The sequence below is a fragment of the Lutra lutra genome, chromosome 4, assembly GCF_902655055.1.
Source record: "Lutra lutra chromosome 4, mLutLut1.2, whole genome shotgun sequence".
Lineage (NCBI taxonomy): Eukaryota > Metazoa > Chordata > Mammalia > Carnivora > Mustelidae > Lutra > Lutra lutra.
Genome location: NC_062281.1, coordinates 50,494,963 through 50,514,522, shown reverse-complemented (window position 1 = coordinate 50,514,522; position 19,560 = coordinate 50,494,963). Strand labels below are relative to the sequence as shown.

The 19,560-nt window shown below is 36.4% G+C and overlaps 1 protein-coding gene across 2 annotated transcripts; it reads right to left on the bottom strand.

The window, feature by feature from the left end:
- Positions 1-6,240: 6,240 nt before the first annotated feature.
- Positions 6,241-18,672, bottom strand: CA1 (carbonic anhydrase 1). 2 transcript variants are annotated; one of them, XM_047726497.1, is made up of 7 exons: positions 18,541-18,672; positions 17,652-17,849; positions 15,764-15,882; positions 13,205-13,300; positions 11,045-11,107; positions 9,595-9,750; positions 6,244-6,924 (listed from the first exon to the last, which is right to left on the bottom strand). In XM_047726497.1, exons 1-7 carry the CDS (start codon positions 18,575-18,577, stop codon positions 6,808-6,810), a joined length of 786 nt encoding a protein of 261 aa, XP_047582453.1. In that variant the 5' UTR covers positions 18,578-18,672; the 3' UTR covers positions 6,244-6,807. The 2 variants fall into 2 exon arrangements, with proteins under 2 accessions (XP_047582454.1, XP_047582453.1); XM_047726498.1 differs by lacking the exon at positions 11,045-11,107 and having other exon boundaries at positions 6,241-6,924.
- Positions 18,673-19,560: the final 888 nt, after the last annotated feature.

The window sequence follows — 19,560 nt, the reverse complement described above, 5'->3', positions numbered from 1 at the left end:
GTAGGAAAACCTTGCTGGATAAATAGCAAGAGGAAGTTAAGATTAAATCATTTTTCCCTCTGCCTTCCTATAGCATTTGATCACATGTATATCAGTATATATTTAATTCTATTTTGGTTTACAGTTATTGACATGGATGTCTCTGCCAATAGATTATCTCCTCTGTGATGGGGTCTATTTTTATCTATTTCTGTATTCCTAGTAACATTGGCATAGTGCTCTTCGAGTGGTAAACACTTAGCAAATGATTGAAGAAATAAAAAAATTATAAAACCGGGACGCCTGGGTGGCTCAGTGGGTTAAGCCGCTGCCTTCGGCTCAGGTCATGATCCCAGCGTCCTGGGATCGAGTCCCACATCGGGCTCCTTGCTCAGCAGGGAGCCTGCTTCTCCCTCTGCCTCTGCCTGCCACTCTATCTGCTTGTACTTACTCTCGCTCTCTCTCTCTCTGACAAATAAATAAAATCTTAAAAAAAAAAAATTATAAAACCAAAGTTCATAAGTGTAGTGCTATCCACATGAACTACTTAGTGTACATTTGAAATAATAAATAAAAATAGAATTACAGTATCATTTTTCAAATGTCTGTGTTAATAATTTATTGTTTGTGATTTTTTTCCCTGCATACAAATCAGAAACTGCTGTTAAACTGATTGTGCCTAATTTTCTGAGACAATGTATTATTCTTTTTTATAGCCAGAATAGCTACATCTGTGTTCAAGTCAAATACACAAAGAACTCATTATATCCTCTAACTTTTTGAGTTCTTCAAAGAGATACAAAGATGAGTGATAAGATGGATCACTGCCTTCCTGCATTTTCTCTTTTCACTTGTTTTTTGTAGTGTTTGTAGTCTGAAAGAAGAGATCAATGAGGTAGTTAAGAATTATGAAACAAGACAAAAAAGAAGAGTGTGGGGAGATGCTCGCATAGTGTTCTGTGGGGCACTCCGTGCTAGGGAAGGCTTGTAATCAGCTGTGGGAATCCTGCCACTTAACTCTCCTTCTCTACATTGAACCTACTGTTTCATTACATGGTTTTTATTATTTTATTTTTTTTAAAGATTTTATTTATTTATTTGACAGACAGAGATCACAAGTGGGCAGAGAGGCAGGCAGAGAGAGAGAGAGGGGGAAGCGGGCTGCCTGCGGAGAGCCCAATGTGGGGCTCAAACCCCACAGAGGCTTTAACCCACTGAGCCACCCAGGCACCCCAATAGTTTTTATTTTTTTAAGTGGTCCCTACACCTAGCATGGAGCCAGTGTGGGGCTTGAACTCATGACCCTGAGATCAAGACCTGAGCTGAGATCAAGAGTCAAATGCTTAATGGACTGAGCCACCCAGGCACCCCACATGATTTTTGATAATATTTATTCTGGAACACAACTTTAGCATTGTTCATGAACAGACTGCACTACTTTATGCTCTTCCCAACATTGTATGACAGTTTTTAGTTCCTTGCATCATTGACAACACTATGTATTATTTTAAAAATATTTACTAATTTTATATGTAAAGAATCAGAGAGTGTTGGGCACCTGGGTGGCTCAGTCAGTTAAGCATTTGCCTTTGGCTTAGGTCATGATCCCAGGGCCCTGGGATCGAGCCCCACATTGGGCTCCCTAATCATTGGGGAACCTAATTTTCCCTCTGTCTCTGGCTACTGCTTCCCCTGCTTGTGCTCTCTCTCTGTCTGTCAAATAAATAAATAAAATCTTAAAAAAAAGAAAGAATCAGAGAGTATTGTTTTGTTCTGTAGTTCTGTGATTACTAAGATTGAGAAGTTTTCATGTATTTATTGATCATGTCTTTTTTCTTTTACTGATTGCTCATTCATATCTTCCATTTTCTCTTGGGAATTCAATTTTTATCTTAATAATGTATGAGAGCTTTTTCTACAGCAAGACTGTTGTTCCTTTGGATAACATTTATACTGAAAAAATTCCCCCATTTGTCTTTAAAAAAAAAAAAAAGACTTTATTTATTTATTTATTTATTTATGAGAGAAACCGAGAGAGAGCTTGAGAAAGAGCTCGAGTGGCAGGGAGGGGCAGAGGGAGAGGAAGAAACAGCCTCTCTGCTGAGCAGGAAGCTTGATCTGGGGCTTGATACAGTACCCTGAGATCATGACCTGAGCTGAAGACAGCCACTTAACTGACTGAGCCACCCAGGTGCACTCCCCCCACCCCTTGTCATTTTTATTTTCATTAATTTTTTTTTTTTACTATTGTTAGTTACCTAGATATTTAATTTTTTTAAAGATTTTATTTATTTATTAGAGAGCTCTCTCTCAGTAAGAGAGAGCATGAGAGGGGAGAAAATCCGAGGGAGAAGCAGACATCCTGTGGAGCTGGGAGCCTGATGCAGGACTCGATCCTGGGACTCTGGGATCATGACCTGAGCCAAAGGCAGTTGCTTAACCAACTGAGCTACCCAGGGGCCCAGATATTTTAAGTTTTTCATAGTTCAATCAACTATTCTGTTATTTCTTGGTTTCTACTTTTGGTGTTTTGAAGGTTCTTCAATCAGATATTTAAATATTTACCTATTTTTCTAATATATGGAATTCACTGAAAAATTTAATCACCTTGAATTTATTGTGATGTATGGATAAGAGTCTTTTTTTTCTGAAGTAGCTACTTCCTGCCTGATGTGATTCTGTCATGCATGTTTGATTTTGCTGATAATTTAGGTCATCTGTTAACATGTTGGAAAATAACACATCCAAATAGCTTGACATGTGTCTGCCTCTAAAGGGTATTAAAATACTTATTAATGATTTGAAGAAAGTATATTCTCTAGTCTTTGAGGGGGAAAAAAAACAAAACCACTTAAACACTATTCCTCTCTCACATAATTGCTATTTCTACTTCTCATAGCAAAGGGATTAACATCCCAGATGCCATTGTGAGAAACCTCTAGCAAGGGCACTAGTGTTGTGAGCATTCTAAGACCTTCAAACACGACCTCTTGTCCATCAGTTCACTCTTAGTATGAAGATACTAAAGATACTTGTAAAGATATAAGACGTGAGTATGCATGTATCTTTTTCCCCTAGTTTAGGGCTTTATTCTTTTTTATGCTTTACTTTTTAATTGAATTAAAACTGACATATAATGTTATATTAGTTTCAGGTGTACAACACAGTGATCTGATATTTTTGTACATTACAAATTGATCATCTCGATAAGTCTAGTTTCTATCTGTCATAGATAACGCTATTACAATTATTGACTATAGTCTCTATGCTGTGTATTACAACCTCATGACTTATTTATTTTATAACTGGAAGTTTGCTCTTCTTAATCCCCTTCACCTATTTGGCCATCCCCCTGCCTCTCTCTCAGCTGGCAACCACCAGTTTGATCTGTGTGAGAGTAGATACATACCTTTAAGCCTCTAAGTTATTCCCATGAGTAACTTCTCTATTGAAATCAAGATTTGTAAGCAAGAATGCTTATGGTCATTTCTCCTAACTTGTTTTAAGCATGGTATATATATCTTTTATTTTATGTGTATTCTCCTTAGCTTTATAAATGTGTCCATATAATTCTAGGAACATGATGAACCACATTCTTGTAGTAGGTTAAATATCTGCATTTCTATTTTGTCAAAGTAGACCAGTCCTACAATAAACGCATTTATTCATTTATATCTATGTGTGTCTGTCTCTGCCTACCTACTGAGATTGAGAACAACCAAATCTAGTAAGAGTAATGAGGAAATCCTAATACAGTGTCTCACCGAGAACAGTAAATAAATAAGCATTTGTTATTTATGGATAATCATCAAGTTTATGCTCATAAAATAAGTATTTCCATATGTGTTAATGGTCTTAGATACAAAGAATGCTGATGACTTTCAGAGAGATCTGGGCTTATTATTAATCTGATGAGATCTTCAATTGAATTTTCTATGCCTTTTGTACTCTCACATGTAAGCTTTTGTTAGTTTACCCACTAATAAATGAAACAATTCACTAAAGTTTGATTTCTCTTTCTTTTTTATTATTTTATATCTCTTCTGCAATGGGACCCTATACCAACTCAACATAGTATTTGTAAAAGAGAAAAACAACAAAAAGATAATTCATGAACTATACTAGATTTATACATCATTCCATCTAGAAACCTCCTATAAAGAATGACATAGAAAAGCAAAAATAAATGTTAAAATAGGAAGCAAGATCGAGAGACCTGGAGTCCCATTGTAGTTCAACTTATTTTTGTCGTTTAGAGCCAGAATGCTATCAGTGGTCTAGGATTGACTTTGTAATGACAAAAGGAGAAAGGGGTTGAGTTTCTAAGTACTCTGAAACACCATGCTAAATTTTGGTTATATCTAATCGTTTACATTTTCAGGGGAGGTAGAGAGAAGTTTCATTGCTTTACTACATATTCATAGGAATCTGTGACCACAAAATGGTGAGGAACCACTGGATATAGTGTAACAAGTGTTATAAGAAATAGAAATTTCTTCCTTTGAGTCATGTAAAAAATTAAATTTAAAGAAGATGTTTGTTTCCTTTCCTTTCACTTTCCCTAATTCTGCCTTTGATGAATTTAATGTTCTTAGAGTTATTTTCCAAAACATACAGAAATGAACAATTTGGAAAATATCTTGGACTCACAAATCAGCAAAAGGATGCCATAAATGTTCAGCACAACATTTCTGAAAGCAAGGGTAGGAATGGTGGGCTGCATAAGACAGAAAATAGTAGGGAGTAGACGCACCTTTTTACCCTTGAGCCTGGTGCTGGGCCTTTCAGCTGCCATTGTCATTCTGGATGACTGGAAGAAGGTCAGCTGCCAAACATCATGGAAAAATCAGAAAATCTCTGAAGGATGTTCAAATCTTTTACCTATGTTGGCAAGGGAAGAGGGCGCACAGCAGGAGGGTGAGTCAAAGAAACATACGAGTTGCTTTCTCAGATGATTCAATGCCTTGCCCACGTATCTTCTCTCAGCAGCTGCTTTCATCGGCTACTTCAGAGAAACATGGAAAGCCCCCATAATGCACCTTGTGAGTTCTGCCAAATAAGTGAAATTCTGGCAGAAGAAGTAAGGGGAAACATGCTCCCCGTTGGCATTCAGCTTAGGGATAAAGTTTGATGGTCATCATATATCTTCTGTCACTTTGTTGTCTTCTCCATAGCATGACTTAGAGATTTATATTTAAATTCAATAATCCATTTTAACTTTCTTAAAAATATACATATATATGGGTGATGAAGTTAAGTATTTTTCAGGCCCCTCCCTGTTGTGAAATTTGTTTTTTTAAGTTGCTCAATTTCTTTCCAGAAAATATTTCAAACACTGTGTGTCTTGAGCGGATGTATTTTGCAGGTATCTTTCTGCAAAAATTTTTTATACCTTTTATATCTTATGCAGATACATGTCTCAAATTAAAATCATACCACTCTTTCTTTGGCTGTCATCAAGATGACTCTTGATAACTTTAGAATTAAAGTCCTTTCAATGTGACTCATGTGAAATGAGAGGATCATAGGACAGGTGTAACTGTTTCAGGCTTTCTCAATATCTGGCAAATATATAGTAATATACACAAATGACTTTTGCAAAGAAAGTATTTCCTATTTATATGATGCTTATGGGAGCAGGGCACTAGTATTGTTTGGATCTATTACATTTCAATAAATAAGATTCTTTAAATTCTGGGCCCCAGACCAAAAATTCAAAAGACGTCTTTTAGTATGGTTTTAATACAACCTTTATAGAAAGGCTTCTTCAGAGCAATGAAGAACCTGCTTGATCTGTCTTTTTAAACTATGTTTATGTTTATTTAGAAGTTTTGACTGATTCTGTAACATTAGACAACACTAAGATATTGGAATGTGTACCGCTTTGGTCTCTAATATGATTTCTTATATTTAGTCAGGGAGGAGGAAACTAAAGTAAATCACAAGACTACACACAAGACACAAGATTTAAATTTTGGATGTAGATATGGCTTCAGAAAGAACTGACTTAAGGTTAAGGGCACCTCTGACTAAAAGATTATATGATGTTTTTATATGATTCTAAGTCCAAATGACTTTATCATTTTTATAAACCATTCTCTGCTGAATATTCTTCAGCTTCTGCATTACAGGTTCTCTAGTCAAGCTAACTTGTTATAATAACGGGGGGTGGGGAACCATTGGCTTTGTTAATGGGAGGAGGGAAAGTGGAAGCAATAACCAGAAGCAACATCTTCCCATATAAGATACCATTTTTATCACAGAGAACACAAATGATATCAATCTTGGGCCAGTGTAATAATATTAATTACAGTTGTAATCTTAGCTGTATAGCTGCCTTCAAGAATAAGAAAATTAATTTTTCAATATTTCATCTCAAGCTGCTCTTAGGTTATTACATTTGAGGCAAAATAATATTACAAATAAGGCACTTAAGATTTTTGGAATGTACATGGGCCACCAATGATTTAAAAAAATAGAGTACATACCAGACAAGAAAGGGATAAAGCTATTTTACTGGTTCAAAAGACTGAATAAAATGGAAACAGATACAAATCACTAAGAAATTATTTAGTATAATTTAATTGCAATTATAAAGAATTCCACAAAAATAAACTTGAATTTAAGGACAAGTTTTACAAGGTTATGTATTATTATTTGAATTAAACATTAAGAATAAAAATTAAAACTTTGCTCTACAGGTTGAACTTGCAGCTATGCTGCCTTGCTAGTATTGAAATGAATGTGTTTCTTAAAAATTGCTTTACTGGGTTATGTCTGAAGCAGGGCAGTGTTCCTGGTGTAAGGAGAAGTTCCTTCCTGGTCCCGTCAGAATGAAGCTCTCACTACTCTGCCCTTCAGAGGCTGGGGTGGCCGGTGGTTTTGCTGAATGGGGACAGCTTTGTCACCTTCAATAGTTGATAGAAGGCTTCGGAACTGTGCCAGCTGGGAGGGAGGATGAAATATTTAAAGAATCAAAGGTTATTAAAGTTACACAGGACACTTTATTTCCAGTATTATTAATGCACTGATTTTTAGAAAACCGAGTTGCTGATTGCAACGGTCTCACCAATGGGAAGGGAGGAAGTCAAAAATCCCTTCACATTTATTTGAACTAGGTATTTGGTTTAGATTATTAATGATGGGCTGGATTAGAACACCAACTTTCTCAGAATGTCAACTGGGCTACTTGGGTGAGTGACATTCTGCTTGTTACCTCAGTTTCCGTATGGTAAAATTACAATAACATTGCCTGTTTTCACTGTGCTGTGACTTTTATTCCCATAACTTACTCATTTCATGACTGTACCTCCCACTTCCCTTCATCTATTATGCCCATCCCTAGCTCCTTCTCATCCGGCAACCATCAGTTTGTTCTCAGCATTTATGTGCTATTCTGCTAAAAATCTAGCCTATTTAGAGTGACTTAAGCTATGGCTGAGGGCTTATTTTGTGGACCACAATGTGTGATAACTTATCAGCTCTTGGGATAATCCCTTTCACACCCCAAATGTATTCTTACTTTTTACTTAAGACGTCACCTTACCAAAAAAACCTGTCATTTAATATAGACAGATTTTTAAGAGATCCACAAATACATCAACTGGCCTATAAAACTATGGAGATGTGAAAAAAAATCACTGACTCCATCAAAAATGAAAATAATGAATGCACCTGAACAAAAAACTGGCATGCCCTCAACCTTTCAATACTAAATATAGGTTTAATATAGGTAAGATTTTATATGGATAGTGCAGTACAAAGCAGACTCCTTAAATAGCTAATAGGAAAAAGTATTAAACACTATCAGCTATTTGCCTTGGGTTGTTGTGAAGATTAAAGTGGTTAGTACCTACAAAGTTCTCCGAATGGTACTCAACATGTAGCATACGCTCAGTAAGCGGCCATTACCAGTGGGCTACGTACATTGCCTGTCCTATAGGTTTGTTATGAGAATTGGTTGACAAAACCTAAGTAAGGCACCTAGTGAAGGGAGTTGCTCAATCAATGGTAGTTATTAATATCATAATTATAAATAAATAAATTATAAATAATTTAAAAGACATATCTCGGGGCGCCTGGGTGGCTCGGTGGGTTAAAGCCTCTGCCTTTGACTCAGTTCGTGATCCCAGGCTCCTGGGACTGAGCCCCACATCGGGCTCTCTGCTCAGCAGGGAGCCTGCTTCCCTTCCTCTCTCTCTGCCTGCCTCTCTGCCTACTTGTGATCTCTCTCTGTCAAAGGGGAACCCTCCTACACTGTTGGTGGGAATGCAAGCTGGTGCAACCACTCTGGAAAACAGCATGGAGGTTCCTCAAAATGTTGAAAATAGAACTACCCTATGACCCTGCAATTGCACTGCTGGGTATTTACCCTAAAGATACAAACGTAGTGATCTGAAGGGGCACGTGCACCCGAATGTTTATAGCAGCAATGTCTACAATAGCCAAACTATGGAAAGAACCTAGATGTCCATCTACAGACGAATGGATAAAGAAGATGTGGTATATATACACAATGGAATACTATGCAGCCATCAAAAGAAATGAAATCTTGCCATTTGCGACGACGTGGATGGAACTAGAGGGTATCATGCTTAGCGAAATAAGTCAATCGGAGAAAGACAACTATCATATGATCTCCCTGATATGAGGGAGAGGAGATGCAACATGGGGGGTTGAGGGGGTAGGAGAAGAGTAAATGAAACAAGATGGGATTGGGAGGGAGACAAACCACAAGTGACTCTTAATCTCACAAAACAAACTGAGGGTTGATGGGGGGAGGGGGTTGGGAGAGGGGGTGGGGTTATGGATATTGGCGAGGGTATGTGCTATGGTGAGTGCTGTGAAGTGTGTAAACCTGGCGATTCGCAGACCTGTACCCCTGGGGATAAAAATATATGTTTATAAAGCTGTAAAAAAAAAAAAAAAAAAAAATAAATAAATAAATAAATAAAATCTTAAAAAAAAAAAAGACATATCTCATTGGTTAGCTAATAACTAAAGCTTCAAAAAAGAACAACAACAACAAAAAAAACCCTTTGTCAACTCTCAGGTTATGACAGTTGTGAGGCATAGTTCCCCAAATTCCAGTAGAACTTCCAGTGACAATCTTTTCTTTGTTTCTGAAACTTTTAGGATGACACTTAACATGGTTGCATTTTTCCTTAATAAGGTGGAAAAGATAGCAGGAGTTCAGAATCTCATTGTTTTTTTTCTATATAAAGTAAAAAGCAGTATTATAATGCACATTTCTTTTTTATTTTTTAACAGACCTATGTCAGAAATGAATCTTTTGGGGCACCTGGATGTCTCAGTGGGTTAAAGCCCCTGCTTTTGGCTCGGGTCATGATCCCAGGGTCCTGGGATTGAGCCCCGCATTGGGCTCTCTGCTCAGTGGGGAGCCTGCTTCCCCCTTGCTCCATCTACTTGTGATCTCTGTCTGTCAAATAAATAAATAAAATCTTAAAAAAAAAAGGATCTTTTTTCAGTAGGAATGGAAAACAAACTCCTCAAAAATCTATTTGAAATCATAACATCCCCCATTAATACTATGAACTGAAGTGGTATTAGTGCTTTGCACTCCCTGTTCCCACTCTTTCACCTTTGATATTCTACCTGTTCTGGGCTGATACTGATACTGTCCTTGCAGATGATCCAGGTCACACTCTCATAAAGGGGAGGATGAGTCAGAGAGCCAGAGTAGGTCCAATAATCCAGGGATGAAGGAAGGAGAGTAGATGGGTCAAAATTTGTGAATGGGGCTCGTTTGTTCTGGAAGAAAAAAGAAAAGTAATATGACATTATACCATGATATAAAATGCATCATATATATATATGATGTCTATGTTATATTATCTTGGCATATACTTTGTCTTGAAACTTTAGCTGAGACTTACATTAATTTTTCTACTATATAGTATACACTGGTGTGCTTGAAAATATAAACAATAAAAGTAATAGAAGACTGGGGTGCCTGGGTGGCTCAGTGGGTTAAAGCCTCTGCCTTCAGCTCAGGTCATGATGCCAGGGTCCTGGGATTGAGCCCCGCATCGGGCTCTCTGCTCAGCGGGGACCTTCTTCCCCTACCCCTTCACCTGACTCTCTACCTACTTGTGATCTCTGTCTGTCAAATAAATAAACAAAATCTTAAAAAAAAAAAAAAGTAATAAGTTTGCCTGGGTGGCTCAGTGGGTTAAGCTGCTGCCTTCCGCTCAGGTCATGATCCCAGGGTCATGGGATCAAGCCCTGCATCAGGCTCTCTGCTCAGCAGCAAGCCTACTTCCTCCTCTCTCTCTCTGCCTGCCTCTCTACCTACTTGTGATCTCTCTCTCTGTGTCAAATAAATAAATAAAATGGAAAAGCATCCCTAAGGAAAAAAAAAAGTACTAGAAGACTGAAAATTTGCAACACTGACTTTTGGCCAAATAATCATCTTCCTTCCTCATTTGGTGGAACATAAACAAAGGTTAGATAGTTTTTAAATAATCTATCCCCTCTAAAAGATATTTCATTTCCAAAATAAAACCCTTATTGTTTCTTAGGAATGAGGTCAGATACTGTTCCAGTGACAAATCTATCATTGACATGCTTATTGGTTAAGTTTTAGCCTTCTTCTATTTATTCTTATTTTCTTTTTTGATTGTTTATGAGTGGCCTATTAATGATATCTCAGAATAATACCCTTAACTCTTGCATTTTTGTACTGCTAAAGAAGCAGAGATCATTTTCTTTGTGAAATGGGAAAAAAGGTTACATTTTAGTTGGATATGTTTTTTTAAGAAAATTTGAATGGCTATGGAACCTGTTCTCTAGATTTCATGCTGCTAAAATAGATTTACAAAAAAAATAATAATAATAATAACTGGGAAAAAGAAAAGAACAAAACAAATACCTGAGTCAGAGACCTTCTCAGAAGCAAGTAATATCTAGTAGTACCTTGATTTTTCAAATTGGTAACTTTTGCTCCAGCCTTCCTACTCCCCACATCAAATACATAATCAAATGATTTCAATAGTTTTGTGAACTCTTGTTCTCTGATTTAAACTGATATATCTAGTCTATTGACCTTGGTTTTAACTGCGTGTAGGGCATCCAGTACTTTCTGCAGTCTTGGGTTGTCCTGATCAACCTGAAGATTAAAAAAAATAAATAAGATGTGAGTTAGAAATTGTTATAAAGTCAAACTATGTTTAGCTAATTTTTTTTTTTCAGTTAGAAACAGTAACTGAAGAAAGGTAAGTTATTTTCTCACTGCTTTAGGAGAAGGAATTTTGCTGGGCGTATGTCCTTATGGGCCCTTGTCCTCTATAAATTGTCCATAACATGTAACCCCTGTCAACCTAAAAACAAGAAACCAGCTCAAGAGGCAAAGTGTTTATTTGAGACCAAAGAACTGCAATTCGTGGTGCACATGTTGGGGTAGAAAGCCAAACAGCATTCCAATTACAGGACATAGACTCAAGGATTTTATAGAAGAAAAGGGAGATCAAGTCAGTGGTTTTGAGAGGAGTTCATTGGTGCTGACAAACAGGACTGCATCCATACTTCACTAATGGGTCATGTGAAGTGGGCACTATGCAAAAGTTCAGTTTTATCAGATCTCTCAAATAGGATATTCTTGTTCTTGCTGACTTCTCGGAATGTTGGTGGTTTGGCCCAGTTCAAATGTTCAGAAAGCAGGGTGTGCAAGACAGTTCTCTTGGAAATGCTACTATGACTCCATTTTAAAATGGCTCTCTGTGTGTCATTTTTCATAGCACAGAGAAAGTGGCAAACAAAAAGCTCAGTTTTAATTTAATATGGGCAAGATGTTAACGGATATACAAGTCAAAATCTAGGAACTTAGCAAAACTGTGACAAAATACAACCTCTTACTTTTGGCCTGTTTTATTAGTTATAATTGGTACAGTGTATAATGTGTTGTAAGTGTCCAATAAAGGTTAACTAGAATTACTGTAATTCCAAAAGTTAGCCACCTAAGTGTGACATTTATAATAAGAAACATGTTTATGACACACCTAGAACCCTCAGAATTTCCTAAGTGATGAGAGCGATAAAGGTGTCTTCTCTTATGTTAATTAGGGAACTTAAGGACTGAATCTGAGGATGAGAGCTGGTCACCAGGAGAACCAACCATGGGATTAGAGGGTTGGAACTTTCAGTTCCACCCTCAGACCTTTGGGATAGGAGAGGGGATAGGGGCTAGAACTTGAATCAATGGCCCATGGCCAATTGAGTAAATAATGAGTAAACTGACAATGAGTAAATAATGAAGTCACCATAAAAACCCGAAAGGACTGGATATAGTTTCCAGATTGGTGAATTTGGGGAGATACAGGAAAAACAGTGTGCCTGGGCAGGGCAAGGAAGCTCTTTGCCTTTCCCCATACCTTCCCTTATTCATCTTTTCCATTTGGGTAATGCTGAGTTATATTCTTATATAACTAACTAGTAATCTAGTAAGAAAAATGTTTCTCTGAGTTCTGTGAGCTGTGCTAGCAGATTAATCAAACCTCTTCAAACCCAACGAAGAGGTCTCGGGAACCTCTGATTTATAGTCAGTCAGGCAGAAGAGCACCTAACAAACAGGGCTTGAGAATGACATCTAAAGTAGGGTGGGGGAATTGTAACCTTTGCAAGTCTGAACGCTTAGCCTGGGGAACCTAATGCTATCTCTGTGTAGACAGTGTGAGAATTGAGTTGAATTCCTGAACATACTGCTGGTGCCCAACAGTTGCTTGTTAGTGGTGGGGGAGGGAGGGGAAAACTGCACATTGGGATTTGGTGGGTAGAACTCAAAAAGATCCAAGTATACCCAATATAATAAGAACTTCCCTACAAAACTTTTCAGGGACACTCCTATAGAGAATTTAAGTAACATCTGCCACTTTAAACATTAACTGAACTTTCTTCATGGAAAAACAATCCTCTTAATATTTTCCCCCAATGATACATTAATTTGATAATAAGTTCAGAGGAAAGGGAATTTGGAAAATAGAAACTCCCACTCCACAACTCCACATTCTATCCCTACCTGAAAAACTTAATTCTCTCTTAAAAAGGGAAAGGCCAAGAGAAAACTGTAGCAAAATACCGTAGCCATTAGTAAAATGGAAAATTTTTAAAAAGAAAGATTCAGATATCTTTCTGCCTTATTTTATGCTATTTTGATGTTTGATTGGTAAGAAATAGTGTTAGCTGAGCTCTGTAACTCTCTGTAACTCACCTTCATCAAAACACCGATAATTGCCAAACCATTAGCCTGTGAGATAGCTTCAGCAAAGCTGGAGTACTTTGTAGAATTCCAGTGAACTAGGTGAAACTAAAAATGATAACGTGGTCAATTAGTTATTTATAACATTGTGAAGACAAAAAATTATAAATTAACTTGTTAATATATGAAGATGTGTCTTGGCTTAGATAACATTTATGTGAACATTTATCTAGTGGATAGGAAATGTTATCTTCTCACTTTGTAGAAGGATTGTGTACATTGAATAGAGTAAGCAATTTGCAATTTCCATGAAACCAGTGAGTAAAATTTCTTTTCCCAAAATATCGTAACTATTCAATATTACTCCTTTTTAAAAATTGCTTTTGTATGGAAAGGCAAGGTATTCCAACTAACTAGCTTCCAACAGATCTGAAATATCTTCTGTATAAAGGCGAGATCCTTTTTTTAGCAAATTTATGGGAAGGGATTCCTGGACAGTCTAGGAATCTTGGCATTTTCTTAAGCACCTCTAGACACCTGTCAAGACATTATCTCTAGCCTAAGCTCTCTTATGGATATGGATATGAATATCCAGGATGTATGTTTGTCATCTTGTTATCTTCTTGATATCCCCACATGGACGTCTAACAGGGTTTTCAAACTTAGTAGGGCCAAAGTACAACTCTTGATTTCCTCCTTGCCAAATCTGTTTCATTTTCCCATCTGTGGAAAGATACCACCATCTACTAATTGCTCAATCAAAAAGTACAATAGTTACCATTAATTTCTTACTTTCCCACTTATCAACAGCCATCTCTCAGCACATCTCATAGATTAAAATTCCTTACTTGGTTCACAACTTCAAGTCTTTGCATTAGTTGCTGATTTTCTTTGGAATGTCCCTCCCCATAATCTGTCAATGGCAGCCTTTTGTCTTGAATTAGGGCTTAACACAAATGCCAATGAAAGAATCTTTTTCTGACCTCCCAATGTAAAGTGATTATCTGGTCAATCATATCACTTTAAATTAATTAATTCTCTTCATACCACTTACTTAATCTCTCTCGCTTGCTCTCTCTCTCACTTTTCCTTCTCTCTCCTCCTCCCTTTGCCCAACTCCTGCTCCCCTCCCATCCTCCCTCCTATCCTCAGTTGAATGTTGAATTTTGTAGCTCAGTGCCTCTCATCTCTAGCCTGGATTATTTTTATCTTTCTTAAATTAGATGAGGAGATTTCTGACTTAGACTTTTTAGGTGCAACCAGATATGCCTCTAAAAAGATAGTATTAATTTAGGCTCCCAGCCCATTTGACTTTAGTCTACTTTCAATTTTTTAGGGAAAAATGGGAAGAAACATTTAATGGATTTCTGTAGTATTAAAAGTTATTAGCCAAGCTTTACAATGTAACATAAAGCCAATTATATTTGTGTAAATTTCCCAAATCTTCTATTAAAGTAAAAAAATTCACATATGCTGTAACCTAGCAATCCCTCTTATAAAAACATCTGTCCTACTTATGTGGTTTCACTAGTGCTTAAGGTATATGTACAGATGTATTTGTTGAAGCACATTCTGGTAAAAGTAAAAAAACCAGTAGAACAAAAAGCAAAGGGCATTGTAATTGTCCGCCAGTGGGGGCTAGTTAAATAAATTCCAATATATTTATATATTGAAATAAAATTAAGAAAATAAGAATTAAAAGAATGAGGTAGAATTAACTCTATTGACTTGGAAAATGATAATGATAAATTGGTAAGTAGAAAAAGAGGCACGAAACTACATGTATTATAAATTTGTTTTTGTAAAAGTAAAAAAAAAAGTCAATCTGTATATATGGGTACATATATATATATACATATATATATTTAATATTCATACATATACATATATATATATTTAATATTCATACATATAAAGAGCAAAAATTCTCTTTCAATCTCCCAGAAGCTTTATTGATAGATTGATATAAATATTCTTGATTTTTGTATGTGTATATAGACAAAGTGTCTTGAGAGGGATCGCTGACTTCCACGGGAGGACAATTCAAGTGGCTGGAGGTTGGTGGCTTACAGCAAGAACTCTCAGACCCTCATTGAGGTGTACGCTACTCTCTGTGTCCATACCTATGATTAAACTTGCACTCTTGGTAGAGTCTTACTGAAGTGTTCCAGCCTGGCCACACCCATGCCACCAGTGTGTCCTAACTTGAATATTTGAATAAGAAGCAAATGATATGGTTAGTTTAGAGTTAGAGCTTTAAAGGAGAGCAGCACCTCCTCTTGAGGCTAGCCTAATGTTAAGATAACAGTTTTTTGAGTCATTTTGAAGACAGAGATGATGCTTGGGCTCAGGGCATCAACTCCAGGTTACCTTTTTCACATGAAAAATTTCCTTCTATTACCAAACTTGGTATGTGTGCGCTTGATTTTAATGGGGCCTGGGAATTCCTTATAGGGATGAGAATCCTCATTCCTTTGGAGCCATTATAAGGGTGACCTATGTAATAAAGCAGCTGCTTCTGAAAGTAATTCTCAGTGCATTTATCTCTTCTCACTTACTAAGTTACATTACCTCTCCAGAATATTTGACTCCATCCACTGTATGTTCAGAACCATAGTCATTTGTGCTGCCCCAGTGAAAATGGAACTGACAGAGCCTATAGCTTTCAGAAAGAGGACCACCTCTTAGCACTAGAAGAAAAAAGGAACCATTATTAGTTTTATGATCATAAGCTCCTGCTTGTTGTTGCATTTAACATAAGCCAACAATAAATTGGATTAAGTAGAACTGAAAACAAACACTAGTGCCAAAGTTTTTTCTTGTTGGATTCTCCCTAACAACCATGATAATGGTGTTCATATGTATAGTGTGTCTCTGAGCATTGATTGCATTGAGTAATATACAGTTCTCAGCACATGAGCTGTAATTTTATCGTTTCCTTTTTTCATTTGTTTGTTTGTTTGTTTTTTTATTTTATTTTATTTTTATTTTTATTTTTATTTTTTTATTTGACAGAGAGATCACAAGCAGGCAGAGAGGCAGGCAGAGAGAGAGGAGGAAGCAGGCTCCTGGAGAGAGCAGAGAGCCCGATGCGGGGCTCGATCCCAGGACTCCGAGATCATGACCTGAGCCAAAGGCAGCGGCTTAACCCACTGAGCCACCCAGGCGCCCCTGTTTGTTTTTTTTTTTAAAGTAAACTCCACATCCAGTGTGGAACTCAGCGTGGGGCTTGAACTCACAACCCAGAGATCAAGACCTGAGTTGAAATCAAGAGTCGAATGCTTAACTGACTGTGTTATCCAGGTGCCCCTAATTTTACCTTTTTCTGTTGCCAAGGAAGTATATGGGAAGGTGAGTGAATTATAGTTTTACAGGGCTTACCTTGAATCTGCTTTAATGTGCAAGTTCATTCATTCTTTCAACAAAGACTATATAGACAATATGCATTAAGGTCTTTAATAATTTATTTTGAGTAACAAGTTACACATGACATACTTTGTAACTAGTCAAGTAACTAGTCAGGACACAATGAGTATCTTGACACCTTTGTGGAGAATGCCTGTGCAGGGACGAAGAGAAAGTGCCAGGGGGGCACTGGGGTCACTCTAAAAATTTCAACATTGAATGACTGTCATTTTCAGCGTCTATGTAATCTTACGATTAATTAAACACTCATAACACCAGATCTAATTTAATGTTAAAAAATGGACATACCCCCAAGTTGCCTAAAATTTAGGCTCAGAACCTTGTAGGAAAGAGGTAAAACAAGCTTTGCCTTTTGTCAGTAGAACTGTCTTATGAAATTGTCATTTAATAAATTTTTCAAGAAACATTTATGAAAATCTTACCATGTAGCAGGAAATGTGCTAAGTTCTGGGGTATGAAGAATTCAATCACTACAGTCTAGTAGGGGAGGGGGAGATAGATAAGTGTACTTATACACAGAATAAATCTTGCAAGATTTATGTAAGACTCATTTTCTTACTGGTACCCAAGCACTTTACAATGATAGAGTCATTTTTCTGGACACCAAAAATAAATTCTTCAGTCCATTTGTCTTTCTTACTGTGTTCCTCCATCCTCATTCCAATTAGAAAATATTTGCCTTTTCAGTTTCTATATTCACTATGATGGATCATTAGACCTTCTCGGAAAAAAATACTGTTTATTCAAAAAGTATGAAGTGAGTATAAAGATATTAGAGACCTGAAGAGATAGGATGGTGTCATGGATGAGAAGGGCTGAAAAAAGACAAAGCTGGGAGTTCCAAAAACCATCTTTATCACTTGGGGGTTTTCCAGAAGTCCGAAATGCTTCACCAGATTGCAGCAAATTTACACACATGCACTACACATGTGACAGAAGACTGAGGATGGCATTTGCGTTTCTTAAAGTCCTATTGTTTAAATTTTCTTAGTAGGGTCAAAGAAAATATAATCAGAAGGGTCTTTTCGCTCACCTGATCGGTTATCATTGTCCTCATAGTTTACATGGAAAGAATGCCCCACGTTGATAATTTCTTTGGCTGTGGCTGGATCATAGGAGATACTGATAGGTTTAAGGGAGGTGTCATGTTTCGTTTCACTCGTTTTAATATCAATGGGAGATTGCTTATTTCCATTTGCAATGGGATACAGCTTGCCCCATTGTTCAGGACCTACCAAGGCAAACACATGCATACAATCAAAACTTCATCAAATGTTTGACTCCCCGTTTTATGACTCCCAGTAAGCATTTGCTTATTAGATTATGATTTATTCAAGTATCTTAAATGGTATTCTGTTTAACTTAATATAAATTCAACATTTGAGAATGCATCTTTTCTATACTCTTATAAAATATTTGTCAACAAAACTATAAATATTTTACTATTAGTACTAGATTTATAATATATATAACATAAATATGTTGTATATTAATATATGTACATATATACATATGTTATATATTACAGATATATATATTAGTACTCTATATATTATATACTATATATAATATATCTGTATACATATTAGTACTCTCTCTCTCTCTCTCTGTCTCTATAAATATATATATATATATATAGTACTCTCTCTATATATGTATATATATATATACATATATAGAGAGAGAGATTGAGAGAGAGGAAGAGACAGAGAACACATTTTGTAGACAACCATATCCCAAAGGACAAGTGCTAAGATTACATGTAAAGTTATTATAATTATTCAAGTCAGGCCATTCAAACCATTAACCTATGACTATATAGTTACTTTATTTTATTTATTTTTTTAAATGCTCTATACCCTTTTTTGTTGGGAAAAGCAATGAGCTATTATTTTGATCTACATGAAGCAGAAGCACATTACCGTTTTTGTCGTCATATCCCCAGTTGGAACTCGCCATGATCTTCTACTTAGTTTTCTTTTCTGCAAACAAAGATAATACCTGGAATAACTGTCTGCAAGCCAGCATGCAGTAAACAAGTCAAACCGCCACTTGTGGGTTTTTATAGGAACTTCTCTGCCTTTAATAGGCCACTATTTCATCATCTCTGCCTATCAGGAAGTATAGATAAGTTTAAAAAAAAAAGAAGAAAGAAAAGAAAAAAAAAAAAGAAAGTCATAAAAAAAGCCCACAAAGGTCAGATCAGTTCCAATTATTTTATTTTCTTATATTGTAAGGGAGAAATATCAAAATTGTAGGTTTTATAAAACCAAGCCCTGTTTCTCTCATGTTAGTAAATGATATGGCTGAATATTATCATATATGAGTCTTTAGGTTTCCTAAATTCAAAACGGATTTGTGCACTTGATATTTCCAATGTTACCCTTGCTTGAACTTAAGCAATACTACCGACAGTATTTTAGTAAGGAGAATAATTCATACATTTACAGGATGATTGTAACTAATATCATGATGTTAATTTAAAATCAGATAACAAAATTACTAACTCTTTGTGATGTATATTATCCATAAAGTACATTTTCATAGACCCACAGGATGAAAATAAAGTCCTTCATTTTAGAGCAATATTGGAATTCATAAGTGGAGACAGTTTTATTAATATTGAAATTGAATATAGCCCAGTATTTATTTACACATCAAATTCAGCTCTCCTGGAATAGAAACCTTTCTTTTGTATACTTCTTCATGATTTTTTTTTTCCAAAGACTTTATTTATTTATTTATTTGACAGATAGAGATCACAAGTAGGCAGAGAGGCAGGCAGAGAGTGAGGAAGAGAAGAAGGCTCCCCACTGAGCAGAGAGCCGGATTCGGGGCTCGATCCCAGGACCCTGAGATCATGACCTGAGCCGAAGGCAGAGGCTTTAACCCACTGAGCCACCCAGGTGCCCCTTCTTCATGATTTTTAAAGCAATTTCACC